We start from the raw sequence: 17,415 nt of genomic DNA on the forward strand, positions 1-17,415 counted from the left end.
AGCTAAATTTATGAATTTCAATTCTGAATTGAAATTCAGAAGTAAAACTAGTCTTGAGAGCCATGGAAAATCAGCTTGAGAATTCCCCTGGTTACAAATAAATCTTCTAAAATAGGCCTAGAAACATGATTTTCAACATTGTTTTCTAGGAAAGTGTTGCAATGATATATTTTATTACTGCTTGATCCAACCTACCTGCACTGAGAGAACTGACAGATAAATAAAATTTTACCAGAAAAATTGCAAAGTATTTGAATGAAAAGAGGTTAATAATTTTATCATCTAAGACACAGACTGGCAGGGTATTTTTCCATTGCACCACGCAATTGTAAGTGCCAGAAGCGTGGCTTGGCCATGTGTTTGCTCCTGTAACTTTCAAATTGTTTGGGATAAATCTGATTTATTAGCCATCTGTAAGAACAACTGCTGTGACGTGGCTCCAACTATAGTCTGTATAATCCTATGATCCATAATCATGTAATAATTATGATCATTGTCTCAAATGCAGAGTATAAAAAGAAAATAAATGACAATGTAGGTTGTTCTAAAAAATTTCTGTTGCATATCATCCCAAAGAAATGGGCATTTGTACTTAAAAATGGTGAAATCAAGCCCTTTGAATTAATTTTCAGAAGAGTCCTTGTGAAGTAGGCCCTGTTCACTGTTTTACGAAAAGGGAAAATGAAGAAAAATGATTTAGTAGGAGGAGAGCTGAGGCTGAAGTCAGGAATTCACAGTCTTCAGACTGTGTTTGGGGGAACTGTATGAAACTGTATATCGTTTCTTTAGAATACATTTATAGCACCTGTGCACACAAAACAGATTCTCCCAAAAGTCAAAATGAAGATGCGGTGTAATTAAAGCAACATGAAACCTTCTGGAAGAGAAGACCAGGAGACATTAATTCATATGGTATCAAATGGTATATAAATATCTTAGAAAATATTTTATTTCTGTGATATATCAGTGTTGTATTGTTGCCAGCAGAGACTTGTATAACAATGTAAATGGCTTTTTAAGTGTTTGTTTCCATCCAGGGCTCTTTCAGCCCAGGCACTTCCCAATCTCATTGTTCCTTTGTTCTAACGGATGTACAGAGCACTGAGTGTTTTGTTTTCTGGACCAGATAGATTAGATAAAGTCTGAATTTCTGAACTTCACCTTCCAGGCACGCAATACTTTCTTTGCTTAATGCACCTTGGAAGACAGATTGCCTAGGACAGTATAAGCACTTCCAAAGATGTAGGAGGTGTCTTCTTTTGTGGAATTTGACAAATAATGTGGATTACAAGGTTGATTACTTTTGCAGGACAAAAGAACAGTCAACCTTATTCTAACTTTGTCAGGGTTGAACTTGACAGTTATCATGACTGTTCGCTGGGTATTAGTCAAATTAAACCTGTTTCAGCTGTCTGTGCATCTGACCATATATAGTGCTGAAATTCACTTCTGACTGACAAAGTTTGACCTTTTCTGGTTAGAACAATTGCCTTCAAGGCACAAGTTTATACCCTTGCTATTCACTTTTGCCAGCATAATAGCCTTTAGTGACTTCGTGTATTTTATAGGTGGAGCTGGTACTCAAGCCCATTGTTAAGATTTCCTGATGCTTTTCATTAAAACCTCCTGTTTCAATTGCTGTAACTGGGTGAAGTTTTAACTATCTGGCCTGAAGTTTGATGTCTTTGACTTCAGTTTAATTTATTTATTTATTTATTTATTTTCCAGTTTTAAGCAAAAGTAGCTTGGCCTTAAAGAAGGAGGTCAAGAAAAGAAGAGAGTTACTCTTCTTCATTAATTTTATTAATTTATTTTTCATCCTTTTTTTTTTTTTTTTTTTTTTTTGATCACCAGAGTCTTTTTGGTCCAAACCAGGAATCTGGACTTAATCAGAAAACTAGGTTCAAGGGGGGTATTTTTCCCCTGAAATTCCTGCTATAACTTCTTGACAGAACATACCACCAAAACCTGGCACTAGTACATCTCAGCACAGTTTTGTAGGAGGGAATTAGACCTTTGGAGAAGAAGAGTTTAAAAGGCTCCTAGCCCTGTGATTCCCCTGTCACTGTGTTCCTGGGGCTGACTGCGATCTCGTACTCTTTCATCTGCCTTGTTCAGGGAACAGCACAGCAGTGATTGCATTGGAAAAACAGTCTTGCTGTTCTGTTTTTTAAGGCACTGCTGACATGGAGACCTCACTTACCAGCCTGTATCACAGGATCACATAACAGCTGAGGTTGGAAGGGACCTCTGGAGGTCATCTGGTCCAACCCCCACACTCACGCAGGTCCATTTAAAGCAAGTAGCCCAGTTCTATGTCCAGGTAGCTTTTGAAGATCTCCAAGCAAGGAGACTCCACAGCTTCTGTAGGCAACATGATCCAGTGCTCATTCATCCACACAGTAAAGCGCTTCCTGATCTTTAGACAGAACCTTCTGTGCTCCAGTTTTTGCCCATGCCTCTTGCCCTGGCACTGGGCACTATTGAAAAGAGCCTGGCTCCATCTTCTTTCAACACTCCCTTCAAGTATTTATAGACATTGGTAAGATCCACCCTAAGCTTCCTCTTCTCGAGGCTGAACAGGCCCAGCTCTCAGCCTCTCCTCATAGGAGAGGTGCTCCAGGCCATTGATCATCGTGGTGGCCCTGCGTTGGGCTCTCTGCAGTAAGTCCATGTCTCTGCTGGACTGGGGAGCCCGGAAGTGGACACAGTGCTCCAGGTGCAGCCTCACCAACACTGGGAAGAACAGAAGGATCACCTCTCTTGAACCTGCTGTCACTAATCCACTAATTTTTGAGGATGCACTCTACCCCATCACCCAGATGATTAATGTTAATCATCGGGAGATGTTAAACAGGGCTGGACCCTGGGGTACTGCGTTTATCACTGCTCTTCAACTAGACTTTGCACCACTCACCACTGCCCTCTGGGCCCAGCCATTCACCTCACTGCTCATCCAGCCCGTACTTCAGCAGCTTCTTTATAAGGATCTTACCGGGAACAGTGTCAAGGCCTTACTGAAGCCCAGGAAGACAATACCTGCTGCTCTCCCCTCATCCATCAGGCTGGTCATGTCGTCATAGGAGCTTATCAGGTTGGTCAGGAATGACTTCCCCTTAGTGAATCCAGGCTGACTGCTTCTGATTTTCTTCTCCTTTATGGACCTGGAGATGGTTTCCAGGATTAGCTGCTCCATCTCTTTCCCAGGGACTGAGGTGAGGCTAACCATCCTCCAGTTCCCCAAGTCCTTCTTGCCCTTCTTGAAGATAGGAGTGACATTTGCTTTCCTCCAGTCTTCAGGCACTTCTCCCAGTTGCCATAATTGACAAAAGATTTTTGAGAGTGGCCTCGCAATCAGATCTGCAAAGTCTCTCAACACCTGTGGGTGCATCCCATCAGGGCCCATGGACTTGCGAATTAATGTCCAGTTTGCTCAAGTATTCCCTGACCTGAGCCTCGTTCACCAGGGGGAAGTCTTCCTTGCTCCAGCCTTTCACCTGGTCTCTGGGACCTGGGATTCCTGGAGGCCAGTCTTGCTGGTAAGACTGAGGCAAAGAAGAAGGCATTCGGTACCTCGGCCTTTTCACTGTCCTGTGTAACCAGGTCTCCTGTAGCAGGCCTGTATTTTCCCTAGTCTTCCTTGTGTCACTGATGTGCTTGTAGAAACCCTTCTTGTTACCCTTGACATTCCTGGCCAGATTCAGTTCCACTGGGCTTTGGCTTTCCAGTGGTTGAAGTCCCTCAAAGGACCAGGGCTTGTGAACACGAGGCTGCTCCTGTCTGTCTGTAGAGGGCTTCATCTGCTCAGTCTTCCTGGTCAGGGGGCCTGTGGCAGACCCCTAATATAATGGGAGTCTAACTATATAACCATATATATTTGCATGAAGTCTTGTGAGTGGTGAAGTACACATGGAGAGTACAAACAGCCACAGTCTTTTCTTTTGGTCATCTTTTGTTTGCCATTTCTTTAGAGTGTATGATATTTTGCAGGTCATTTTACTTGAGAGCTATTTACTATAGACCGTAATGAACACAAAGAGTTTCTCAGATAAATAGCTCTAATTAAGTTATTAAATTGTTATTAAATTCTTTCCTAAAAGCTTGCCCAGTGTACTGTTTGTTTGTGTTTTTTAATTTCTATGAACAATACTACACCAGAAGAGAAGCATGCTTAATCTGTTTGAAGTGGTTGAAGTTAATATGAAAAACAAAGATCTGTGGCACTTGAAACGGTGTAAATGCTCATGCCCATTAGTGATAAAGTGTTCGGTGTGAGTGCTAGGAAATGAAAGCCACTAGTACCATTGTATCTATAAAGCTATGTTTCACTGAGGCGTTGAGTGTAATCTTTTTTTTTTTCAATGTTTGATGTTTCTTATTAGTCGTTAACTGTTTTACTATCATCAGATTTCCAAGGTCACGATTTACATCCACAATTGGAAGTGCTTTTCCAGAGGGGCATGTGTATGTATGTACACATACGCACAAGTAACATTGCTGAACTCTGCAGGAGTCTCATGAAGGCAGATTCCACTGATACGATGTTTAGAAATGGAAAAGACTTTTTGAAAAACATTGACCGTATGATGATGAAAAAGGAGAGTTTTAGAAGTTTTTTTAAATGTAAAGTTTTTGAGCAATGTAAAGCTTCTTTCAGTCCCAATGTAAGAAATATCAGCTAGTTTTCTGTCTTATTTTGTATTTATTTATTTATTTTTAACTACAGATCCCTTACCACCATCTCATTTTGAAATTAATAAGAAGAAAACTACATTCACCAGCTTACAAGTTCAATGGGACCGTTCCTCAGGAAAGGTGGACTTATACAACCTAGTATTATTTGATCACAATAACACAAAGATACAAGAAGTCTCTGTACCAGGAGGATCTCCAAAAACAGAAAGCACTTTCACCAGTCTAATCCCTGGGAGTAAATACAATATTGTCCTCACTGCAGTTGCTGGAAATAAAAGTACCCCAGAACTTCACATAAGTGGATCTACTGGTAAGACTTCTTTGACTCATCAAATGACGACTTTGTTCATTTAAGTAAAACCACTTACAGAATTTTGCAGTTCTGCATTTTGAAACTAGCAAATATGTATTTCTTTTACCTTGAAATATATATATATATGTGTATATACAAGTATCTATTGACAGATAAAAAAACAGATATAAACAAAGCATGACTGACTAACATGAAGAGTGATTTGCTAAGAACGGAGGAATGTTTTTATGACTTATTTGGCCATAAATATGAGGTTAGGTTTTCACTAACCCTAAAGAAACTCAACATAATTGAAAAGTAAATCCGTGCAAAGTTGCAAAATTGTGGAGATAACCACTAGACCTTAAACATGTGTTTTGTTTTGTTTTGTTTATTCCAACAGTGCCATCCCCTGTGAAGAATATTCAGGTCAATGTCAAGACAGACACTATTCAGGTTTCATGGTCTCCCGGCTCTGGGCATGTGGATCTATACAGGGTGGTGTTACTGGATAATGAAGTTCCAGTTCATGAGATTCAACAAGAAGATCCTCTGACTACTTACACTTTTTCTGGACTTACAGCAGGGCACATGTATAACCTTTCTGTCATAACCCAGGCTGCAGGATTGGAAAGCACCAGTTTCCAAATAGTTAGGACAGGTATGATTTCAGAATTTGTCACAACAGAACAAGAAGTCAACGCTATAATCTAGCAATATTACAGGACATACTTAATGATAAATGGATCATGTTCCAAATGTATCTTCCCAAGTCAGCGTCTGACTTACCCTTGGCAGGTGTTTCTCTCAAAGGCTGTAGAGGGAGTTACAGACACTGTGACCTAACTTAGCTATCGAAGTTATCATTAAAGTAAAGTTAGCTGCTCAGTTAGCTTTTAAGGTGACTGCAGCTAACTTAGCTGCACTGCTTAGTGTAGGCTGCTCCATCAAGTGTTTAAATTGATTAACATTTTGAGCCCAACTCACTGGTACCACAAGTGCCCTATCTGTGACATAGTTTCATCTGATTGCTGTATCAACTTTGTTAGTGAATTGAGACTGTATGTAGTCCGGTTATTTCACAGTATTGAAGTGGGTTTAACTCCATGATTCTTATTTCTCTTGGTTGCAAAATAGCTGCACTTCTGAAAAAGAAGCGGAAAAAATGTAGAACAGGTTAAGGGACTTTAAAATTAAACACCTTTTTTTTTTTTTTTTTCCTCCACAGAGAAGTATTGATTCACAGAACCAGAGTTTTAGAGATCTTTTTTTTTTCTAGCACGTTTTTCAGAATAGAGTTCTCTGGTCATAGGGTGAAAGATAGGATAATGTCCTAGTAGAGCCCAAAAACATACATGTGTGCACAATCAGGGTCATGTCTCTGCTTTTTTAATTTCTGGGAAACAGTAGGCCCAGTTTCTCTTTCAGAAATCTCACCATGTGTCCATAAATTAATATAAAGTGAACCATATTACAAGGTCTGGGACACAGAGATGAGTGCTGTTGTCACCTGGCACTAGTTGTTCTGGGGATTATACCCTTATTTCATTTTATTTTTTCAGAAATCTTGATTTCTTCCTCTTGTGGGGTACAAAAAAATCTCACAAGTTTTCCCAATATAAAAGCATTCCATCTAGCTTCTGGCACGACGCTCCATTTCAATACTTGGAGTACCCCTAGCCTGCAAATGAAGATGTTAAGAGGTGGCCATACTTTTTTTTTTGGTGAGGAGTTGGATTAAATGAATCTTATTCCAATCCCACTGATGTAAATTAGGCAGAGTTTTGATGATGCTGTAGTGTTCAGTAAAATCTGTGCAGACACCCCCATTCTTAGTAGCATCTGCCTTGTTTGGTTTATGGTCAAAAGAACTAGTGCAACTACAGGCATGGCTCACGGGTTTTCTATTCTGTGAAGTGAGAGTGGTCAGCATAACAGGTGCCACCTCTGGGGTAGATTACTTTATGTGGGGCTGAGTTCAGTTGCACTGTGCTCAGGCTTTGCCCTTTTCACCATTGATACGCAGTCATTCATACTCCATCTCGTAACAAAAAGCAAAATTTACTGTTTAATTTATTTAAAAGCACAGCTTACTATTGCAGTTTGGAAGCAGTAAGTCTCATATGTTCTTTGATTGAAATATTTTATTCTCTTCCTTACTATCTTTTTTTAGCCCCAGCCGAAGTCTTAGATTTGACAGTGACTAACGATGACAGCTTGAATACATTAAAAGTTAAATGGAGAAGACCTCCAGGAAACCTCGATTTCTATAATATCACTCTGTCTCATCTTGGATCAGTTAAAGAAGTCAAAACTTTACAGCCAGCGGACACAGACACCCATTTTGACAAGCTAACTCCAGGATGTCTTTATCAGGTTACTGCCCGCACAATCAGTGGTGAACTGTTTACTGATAAGATGGCAACTGGCAGGACATGTAAGTCTTCTGCTTCAGTAAGAACATTTTAACCAATGCTATTTTTGCCAACACTGGCCTTGTAGAAAATCATTGCAGGAGACAAAGTGATTTGGACTCCAGGCAAAATAAGCTAAAGAGCACAGTATCGTTCCGGGAGTACCCCTTCCTGACTCTCTGGCAACGGTTAATCTGGCAGTCAAAAGCAGTTACAGCGTAGTTTGGGAGCAGGAAGCAATAATGCATTTTGGGACCGTATAGTTGGGTGAGTCCGTCACAAAAGTGTTCTATGCTATTCCACTTCTGACAAACTTTATCTTGAATTCAGCTCAGCATAGTCTATAAAATGATTTACATTATGGGGAAGTCTATATGTAGTCAAATTGTTAATGGAGTTTTAAATAATTTTGCAACTTCTGATAATATTATCCCTTGCTCTAGACACAAATCTACAAATAAGAAAAGATTAGGTCTCATCTTTCTTTACTAAGAAAGGCATGTGGCAGTCTGGGTAAAGCTGGGTTATGTTTTATTAATCTTCTTTCTGAAGTATAATTTCCTCTCAGGCAACTCTTGTATAAATTCTCAACTTGAGAAACCCTGGCATAATTCTCTCACAGCATTACTGGCCATGGAGACATTTCATCTTCTCCACACCAGCTTAACCCAGGTAGAATTTAGATGGAAGAAATATAAAAGTAGTTGAAGAATACATACATGAATTGTTAATAAAATCAGAGCCAACAAATACCAATTGTGTGTGTATATGACAGAGAATTTATTTTAGGAATATTTATAATTTGCAACCTAACCCATGTGAAAGGCAGGAATATCCTTGGCATATCTAGCTGCTACCCTCAATGCAATATCATGTGGCTGGAAGATGCATGAAAAGCCATAAAGCCATTCAAGTCCAGTAAGTACAGAGCAAGACCTGTTTTATGTGTATTGGTTTTGATTGCCTAGCTCTACCATTAAAGACCTTTGAGATTACCTTTTCCATTTGAAGGAACAGCTTCAGGTCCTCACTTCAAACTCAGTGCCTTGTATGTGGAAGGGACTAGGACATACAAGGCCTTTGTGGCAGAAGCTGTCAGGCTTTGCATTTCTGTTGTTGAGACCGTAATTTGGCCCACAGTGTCTGAAGTTTTGGCCTTAGCTTTGAAAAAATCATTGACAATTTCTAAGTGAACTTAATTGACTCCAGAAAACAGCTGGGGAGCTGACTGAAACATTCAGGACACATTCTGGAGGTGCACGGGGGAGATTTTCCCAACCTTAAGGAGGGTTCTCTCTTTCTGATGTCAGAAAACAACAGTCAAAAAGTGAGTGAGTGGTGTGTGGGGAAGAGCAAAATCACCTTCAAACTGAACTACAAGACACCTGATGGTGCTGTAACTGATGCAAGTTCTACAATAGCTATGCTGTGAGGCAGGTTTTGCCAGTGTCCAGGTATGTCTTACCAGAAATACGCCGCTTCAAAATTACTCTCCCAATCTCTTATTTCAGATCCCCAGAAAGTTTCTGAGCTGAAAGCCGGTGGTGGTGGCTGGCTGAGGTCTTTGCGAGTGAGCTGGCTGCCCCCTGCGGGAGACTGGGAGAGGTACCGCCTGCTCCTCTGGAACCACTCCGCCCTGGTGCTCAACACCACGCTAGAAAAGGAGGCGACCGAGCACCTCATCCACGACGTGGGCCTCATTCCAGGCAGGCAGTACGAAGTGGAGGTCGTTGTGGAGAGTGGCGATCTGCAGAGCAAGGCTAGCTGCACGGGGAGAACAGGTGAGCAAGTGTGAAAATACAAAACTTGGCTCTGTGGACAATCGGAAAGAAACAGCACTTGGGAATCTACAAATAAATTTCATTTTATTATTACATTAAAAAAGAGCTCCCTTGTAAGCAACAGAAATAGTTATTTTAGCAGTTCTGTGAAAATTTTCAGGTGTTATTTTTGTGATAAATATCTTAATAAAAGTTTTGGGAATTACATCACCGTTCTGTCATGACTGAGGCATGACATTAGATGTACAAAATTTCACTGTTACATGTTGTAGCTGGTTGCAGGTACCCTATATAATTCTTTAAGCAGGGCAATATAGAGCTTCCTGAGTTGTTGACCAGTATGTTCAGTGGCAAACTGGTTTCCTTGTCAGCCTGAGTAACATAGTAATATAATAACAGTATCAACAGCATTAACCAAAGCTGGCTGAGGTGCATGTTTGCATGACTCTTCCATAACATCACATTTCTTGTTGCTGAAAGAAAATGGGGTTAGTTCAATTTAGCCTTTCCAGAGGAAATCCATATGCACTGCAGTGACATTAATGGATTTTTTTTTTGGGAACATGTCAGTCAAAGCCACATCTGATTGCTTCAAACTTAAGAAATAGTTGCAATATAATTGTTAATTGTTCTGCTCTGTGAATGTAAAAAAGTGCAGTTGAGAGGACCAGAAGACTTGGAGGAAAGGAGTATTTGGCAAGGATCGAGGCAGAGCCTTATCTCACTGGAGAACGTGTGCTAAGATGGGACCACCCTACTTTATCCTCACCCTTCCTGGTGGCCACCTTTCCTGCTACACCCTTACCTGTCACTCCCTGAGGGTTTCATTTTGTTAGTTTTGCACGACGGAAGGGCCAGTAGAAGCTGAAGTTTTCTCTCGCTTCTAGCCAGCTTGATCAAAGCAGAGCAGATCCTCGTCTCACTTACTTCAATGTAAATTACAGATAACTTAAGCTCATGGTGATAGTTTTAATGGACACAGCTAAGAGATTGAACGTGGTCAAATAAATAATATATGACAGTGGGTGTATCACTGTTGTATTTGACCTCAGGCAGATACATAATGTGCGTGTTAGGAAGCATAGGGATTAGTCCCCTTTCTCACTTCATTTTCTTTTATGTCAGCCCATAGGCTTGGAAAGTGAGTTGGATTTCAGCATAACGGAGACAAAATCAGATCAGGGAACTCAGGTGACAGAAGCCCTCTGTGTGTGCATGCACACACACACATGCACTGATAAAAGTTTGAATTCTTCTTTTATTCCACTGTAAATTTGGAGTTTCTCCCAGCCTCACTGAGATACAAACCAGTGCAAAATCAATGTCACTCTGAGCCTGTAATTTACATCCTTGTTTGTCACAGCTAAATTGACCTAGATGTATTTTATGGTACAGATGTTTTATGGCCCTGTCTAGCACCACAGTTCAAGAGAGGGCTTACTAATTTCGCTAAATTTCTATTCACACTAAAATCAACTGGAATCAATTTAAACCTAAGTATTGCGGCCATAATGCATTACTGAAGTTTGCTGCTACAGCCCCTTATTTGAAAGAGCAGCAGAAATAATAGATTTGTAAGATTGGCTTCCTAGAGGAAGGTAAAGAATGTCCTCTTTGCTACAAATACTCTGTTGCTGACACATTTCTAGCTTGATTCCTTACAGCAGCTTGAGATATGCATGTGTGTTCACTACAGAGTCATGTTCTTGTGATATTTGTGTACTTTTACAGCTCCCGAGCCTGTTCTCCAGCTCCGTGTGAAGTATGCTAATGAATCCGCACTTAGTGTCATGTGGATGACCCCCGTTGCAGAATGGGACAGCTACGTAGTTTCACTGGGAGACAGGGATCTTACTGTCATAAAGAAAGGGCTTGCAAAAGAAGCTAAAGAATTTACTTTCACTGACTTGGTACCTGGAAGGAAATACACAGCTACCATCACTACCATTAGTGGGATATTAAGCAACTGGACTTCAGTGGAAGGAAGAACAGGTACTATTTTGTCAATCTCTTTTGAACTTTATTTCTGTTAACTATCAACAACTTTGCTTGCTTTGTAATGAAAAGAATGAACATGGTGTCTAAATATCAAGAACCTTGAATTTATGTTTGCTTCCTCAGTAGAAGAGTTACTTTTCTGAGTCTCTCATTCCTAACTCTCAGATATCTTGCAGTGTTTATTTAAAGTTTTGGAAAAAAGTGGATATGTAATTCTCAGCAAGATTGCTTTCTGAAATATTATGTCATAACTGATCAATCTACATTAGCATAAGATTCTATATATGAACAGTTTTTACTGCGTATCTTAGGGAAGGTCACTCCCTTGATTCAAAGCATGCATCATCTGGAAAAAAACACACAGGAAAATGTTGATTTAGGGCGAACATTCCAAGGTTGACAGACACAAAACATATGTGACCTTGCAAATGTATTTTGAATCTCTCTGCTCTTCTGATTCCAAAATCTGTATCTGTTACTTAGAATGATGACTGTGACACGAGGAAAGTCCCATTCCCACCCCCTACAGGGTGCTAATTTTGTGCACGTGTGCAAGTTTTAAACCATATGTATTTCTTTGCTCTGCTTGACTTATGCATTCTCCAGTGCATACGAAGTCTTGAAATATAGCTCTGATCTGGCACAGCCCATAAAAAGAAAGAAGTTTCTAGTGTATGAATCTAATCATGCCTATGCCTTGACAGTGGTCCTTACTGAAGTGTTGCAACTCCTTCCAAGGCCTGAAAAGTTTGACTTAAACTTTAATTTCTCTGGTATGTGATTAAGTAGCTGGGATTTCAGTTCCTTCTGCCTTACACCCCTTTAGAAGCCCTGTTTAGGCATAGGAGTTACAGTGGCCCACTTTACTAAAATGAATCAATGCCTAAAGCCACATCAGGCAGGGACAACATGCCAGCAGTGCATTCAAAGCGACAAAGAACATCAATACATCTGAATATAGGTCTCAATAAGCATTCCAGACCTCTGGATCTCCTTCCCAGTAGGACAACCTACTTGACTTTCAAAATAATGCTGCGATTATGGCAGAAATAGGTTTTACATGCACCCCAGATTGGTCAGCTTTCAGTGAAGCCTGAAGTATCAATAAAAGTGCCTTTAGCGGAGCCGTCTGGCACTTCTGTGTTGGAAGACCATGATAAGGTGGACACATTATGTTGTGACGGTGTTATAAAACACGTGTGATTTTTTGTTTGCATTTATGTGAACATTGCCTTTTTTCATCTATGGGTCTAATTTTCTAGCTTTTGTTAATGATTGCTAATCCAGTAGTATGTATGCAGAAAGGTTGATAGTAAGATGTTTGCAATCATGTTTCTCAAAGTTTGAGGGCTCTTTATTTCAGTTTTGCTTGGTCATTATGCAGAAATCATAGAATCATAGAATCATAGAATATCCTGAGTTGGAAGGGACCCTTAAGGATCATCAAGTCCAACTCTTGACACCGCACTTAGAAGGAAGTAACTATATTTTTGTGCTTTGAACAAATACTGTTTTTTGTTTGTTTATTTGTTTTTAAAGGATTGTGAGTAAAATCTGTGGTAAATATTCCTTTTTGTTCTTTCTTTTTCCTTTTGGTTGTGGCTAAGTTCACCAGCTTATGCTTAGATAAAAGTTATGTTTGTTTAATAGTTAATTCATCTTTTGATGCTAGAAAAGTTATTATTCTGCAGACCTTATGACACAAAAAGTAAAACCAAAAACCTCCATCTCAGTACATCCTGACATTAAAGAGTCTGGTGTAGAGTTCTCCAAGGTATAGATGGCTCTGAGGTATTCATCAAACAAGTGTGCCATTTAATATGAATGACAGATGGAGAACAGGAGAGGAAAGGGAGAACAAAAGAACAGACTATTTGAAATTGTCATAACAAAAAGAGGTGATTTCCTTAATTTTGTTCGATGGTATTTGTAAAATGCTGCCTCTTCCAGTTCTCTGATCTGGAGTCATTTTGGTCTGACCAAGGAAAGCTGTGCTGAAGCCTGAAAGACCTTTCTGTGCCATAGTTTCCCATAGACCACATCCCATCAGACAGGAAGCAGTCTACAGATTATTTTTAGTCCTGTTGAGTCTGGCTTCAAACTGGAATGTTCTTTTGATGTATTTCCTCAGTGTGACTAAACTTGGGTTATTTGGGGGGTGTTGCTTTGTTTTATTTTGTGTCTCCTCAGTAACACAGTGACAATTTGCTTTGCAGTGCCAGCCCAAGTGACGGGTCTGACTGTGGCAAGTCAGGGATCAACCAACAGCTTGTTCACCAACTGGACAAGAGCACTGGGAGATGTAGACTCATACCAAGTACTACTGATTCACGAGAACGTCGTCATTAAAAATGAGACTGTTCCCAGTGAGACCACCAGATACCACTTCTACCCCCTGAAGCCTGGAGGACTCTATTCAGTTGTAGTCACCACGGTCAGCGGGGGGATATCTTCAAGGCAAATGATCGCAGAGGGGAGGACAGGTAAAAAAGAAATACTCCAGCGTGTCTTTTTTTAATTCCTAGAAGCTGAATTTATTAAAGAAAATGGTCTTGCAGTTAAGACACGGGACTGGGACTTCATGGGTTTTGGGTTTGGTACATGGGTACGTGGGTTTCAGCCATATACTTCTTGTGTGTGACCTCAGACACATTATGGGTCGAGATTCAGGTTACATTGCTTTATGGAGCCAGCTGCTCTGCCTACAGCAGGACAACTCTGTAGCAAAGATAAAAAGATGTCCTGAGGTTGATGTACAGCTGTGGTGGGTGAATTGCTCCTCGGAAGGTCCTTTCTTGTTGCCTTGACTAGATGGCAGTATAGGGCAATTGCTCCTCACTGAGGTGTGCAAATTAGCTGCCTAAAGGTGGTAGGGTGAATTTGGGTTGCAGTCTTTCATGACCTATTCTTTTTCTCCAACATTAAATTATGTCAACCAATGATGCTTACTCCTTATGAGGCCCTCCTGTACAGCATAGGACAGGTTTTACTATTGCATCAACTTCTCTAAGTTTAATGACCTATGAAATGTAATACTAATTCTTTGGATATTTAACTAGAGGAGAAAAGTTGGCAACACAGTGCAATTTCACCTTTTATATGAAGCTGGCAAAAGCCAGGCATTCTGCAATTTGCTCCAATGTTCTCCTTGAAGACAACCATTTTCAAGCAGAAAGAAAAATAAAAGCAATGGGAGAAGAATAACACTAAGGGACTTAAAACACATAGACATACATTGTGAAATCTGATAATTTTGATTCTGAGAGCTGATGGCCAGCTCCTCTACTGTGGTAAGTCAGTTCAGTGTAGCAGAGTTCAGGGAAGATACGTTCCTTATGATCAAGGTCTGCTACTGTAATAACTCAGGTGGTTTTGTACCTGAGACTGATGGAGTTCTGGCTATTTGGAGACTTGGAGCTCATATTGCTGGCTGGAAAAGCAAACTCCATTCGCGTTTTGGCCACTAGGCGTCAGAGAACTCATTGTAAATGAAACACATTCTGTGAGCCTCAACTTCACACAAGCATCGGTGGTTATTGCTGTTAGTGAGAAATGGCACTTTGAGCAGGTAACTCATCTTGTGGGATTTTAGGAGTGATGGGATGATGCCACCACAGACAACTTCCCTCACTGTTCCAAAAGGCAGACTGCTGCTGAGTGGGAGTCAGTGCAGAGCTCCCAGTCCTAGGTGGTTTATGTTTTAGCATTGAATTCCAGGCATTCTCAACAATAGTAACAGGCTAGTTACAGCTCTTCTGTTTTTTCCTTTCTTTTGCACAGTTCCTTCCAGTGTGACTGGAGTAACGGTAAATAACTCAGGTCGCAGTGACTACCTCAGTGTTTCTTGGCTGCCAGCTTCTGGAGATGTGGACAGTTATTTGGTAACACTCTCGCACAATGACCAGGTTGTTCAGACTCTCACCATTTCCAAATCCCTCAGTGAATGCTCCTTTAGCAGCCTTACTCCTGGAACACTTTACAACGTGATGATAACCACAAAGAGTGGAAAGTATGAAAATTACTCCTTCAGCCAGGAACGAACAGGTAAATAGAGCCTTTGAAGAATTCCAGTCACCATAACTACATTCGATAGCCATTATTAAAAACCTATGAATATCTGACCAAACTAAGATGGGTGAGTAGAAGTTGGAGGGTCAAACCACAAAATTACAGCTTTACAGACCTAGTGTTCTTCTTATGCCCCTACTACTGCTGTAAGTCCTACAAAATGACCTTAGCATTAATAGAAGTTGAGTGTCAGTTCTTGTGAGTGAGCAGAAATTATGTATCAGCTGTGGCTCAAGTGTGTTTCATTGCTCTTAACATCTCTACTTGGCTCTTGAAATACATCCTGCAGAGCACCCTCCAAATCAGTTATTCAGACACTCAAAGAAGGGGATAGGAACTAACTACTAAAATATTAGTAAGATGTCACATAAGTGAGTAACACCTGTGGCTATTGTTTATGCAGTGTTCAAGGAGATTATAACAGAATAGAGAAATTGCAGAGAAGGGTGGCAATAATGATGGAAAACTTTTCCAAACTTCCTCAAGGATTGAAAAGAGGGGGATTTTACACTTGGTAAACCAGTAAAATAAAAGGAAATATGGTAAGGGGTGTTAAAATGACAAAGAGTATTAAGCTAGTGCAATAAATGCAATTTTAGACTTCTCATGATATAAGTGAAAATCCAGGGGACAGCCATATAAATGAGAAGAAGCAAATTCATGACCAGTGTCAATCTGTGGAACTCGCTGCTGTAAGCAAAACTGACCAAGTTGTTCCAAAAGACTGAAAATGAGAAAGGCAGACCATTGTCGTATGATGTAAAGCATCCTGGAAACTCTACAGTTACTATTTTAGAGGGTGGGGTATTGCTTAAATCCATGTTGTGGTCTTTTTGCATGTTCCTCAGAAATGCCTGGTAATTACCACAGATATAATCCCACTACAGCAACTCCTGTTATTTCAGGAAGTTACTGCTTTCTGAATCTTTAATTATAGGTTTGTTTGTTTTTTTCCTTTCAGTCCCTTCAAGTGTTCAGGGACTAACTGTCAGCAATTCAGCCAGAAGTGACTACTTGAAGGTGTCCTGGCTACACGCCTCTGGATATTTCGATAATTATGAAGTGATCATTAAGAACAACAATGATTTCATCCAAACAAAAAGCGTCCCAAAGGATGAAAATGAATGTGTGTTCACTAATCTGGTCCCGGGGAGGCAGTACAGCGTCACAGTCAGCACAAGGAGTGGGAAATATGAAACCAGCGAGAGGGTCTATGGCAGAACAAGTAAGTAAAGAAACATCCTGAGACAATCCAGGATTATTATTTTTTTATTTACTGTATATTGCTCTTAGAAATACTGTATGATTTTAGCATAGGATGACTCTTGGGTGTGACTCTTCAAATGCATTCCAAAGATGAAAAGCAGTATTGAGTTTGTGAGTGATGTTTAAGTTATAGACATACAGAAAGTTAAAAAAGGAGACTTGTGCTGTGACCTTGGAATGCTAAATCTTGAAACACAGAAAACTGAAAACGAGAACTGTACAGATTTCCACATCAGCTTAGTATTTATACTTGAGCTAGGCCAGAATGTACAAGATAAGGATTTTTCTTGTCATGGAAATGTACGAGGATGTATAAGGAAGCTAAGTGCCATCTGCTTCTTTTAGTAAGGAACTGAATGAGAAGTTTTAGCTCAGTAATGTGGCCTCAGAGCTGTTACCTTTTTTGCTGTGATCTGGTAAGAAGTACCGAGAAGTTTTCTTTTCTCACCTCTTCAGTGCCAGAGTCTGTGAAGGAATTGACTCTTAGTAACAGAAGCACAGAAGATCTGCAGGTGACTTGGTCAAAGGCTGAGGGTGATGTTGATAAGTACGAGATTCAGCTCCTCTTCAATGATATGAAGATCTTCCCACCCATTTTCCTCGGAAACACCGTTGAGGAGTATCGGTTCACAGCTCTGACTCCAGGACGTCTATACAAAATACTTGTCTTGACAATCAGTGGAGATGCACAACGTGCTACTTTCATAGAAGGCCTGACAAGTAAGAAATAACACGGTGTTTAAAACATGTGTTGGGGCTTTTCTAGGTGAAAAAATGAGGCACAGAAAATCAAGGCTGAAAAATGATCTTATTTGAGATCCTGTAACAGGGGCATGAACACAAATCTTATTGAAAACCACACTACATCAACTAACTTTATCTGCACTTAACAAACAAATGT

General features: G+C 40.2%; 1 protein-coding gene across 2 annotated transcripts in view; it reads left to right on the forward strand.

Annotated features, from left to right (window-relative positions):
* PTPRB (protein tyrosine phosphatase receptor type B) overlaps positions 1-17,415 on the forward strand; it is a 62,597-nt gene that overhangs the window by 18,405 nt on the left and 26,777 nt on the right. For both annotated transcript variants that reach the window (XM_068669206.1, XM_068669207.1), the window contains 9 exons: positions 4,727-5,005; positions 5,391-5,648; positions 7,161-7,424; positions 8,913-9,182; positions 10,914-11,174; positions 13,397-13,663; positions 14,961-15,224; positions 16,210-16,473; positions 16,971-17,234. In XM_068669206.1, the coding sequence (XP_068525307.1) occupies positions 4,727-5,005; positions 5,391-5,648; positions 7,161-7,424; positions 8,913-9,182; positions 10,914-11,174; positions 13,397-13,663; positions 14,961-15,224; positions 16,210-16,473; positions 16,971-17,234 (2,391 nt within the window). The remainder of the gene's footprint in view (positions 1-4,726; positions 5,006-5,390; positions 5,649-7,160; positions 7,425-8,912; positions 9,183-10,913; positions 11,175-13,396; positions 13,664-14,960; positions 15,225-16,209; positions 16,474-16,970; positions 17,235-17,415) is intronic.

Source organism: Anas acuta, chromosome 1 (assembly GCF_963932015.1).
Source record: "Anas acuta chromosome 1, bAnaAcu1.1, whole genome shotgun sequence".
NCBI lineage: Eukaryota > Metazoa > Chordata > Aves > Anseriformes > Anatidae > Anas > Anas acuta.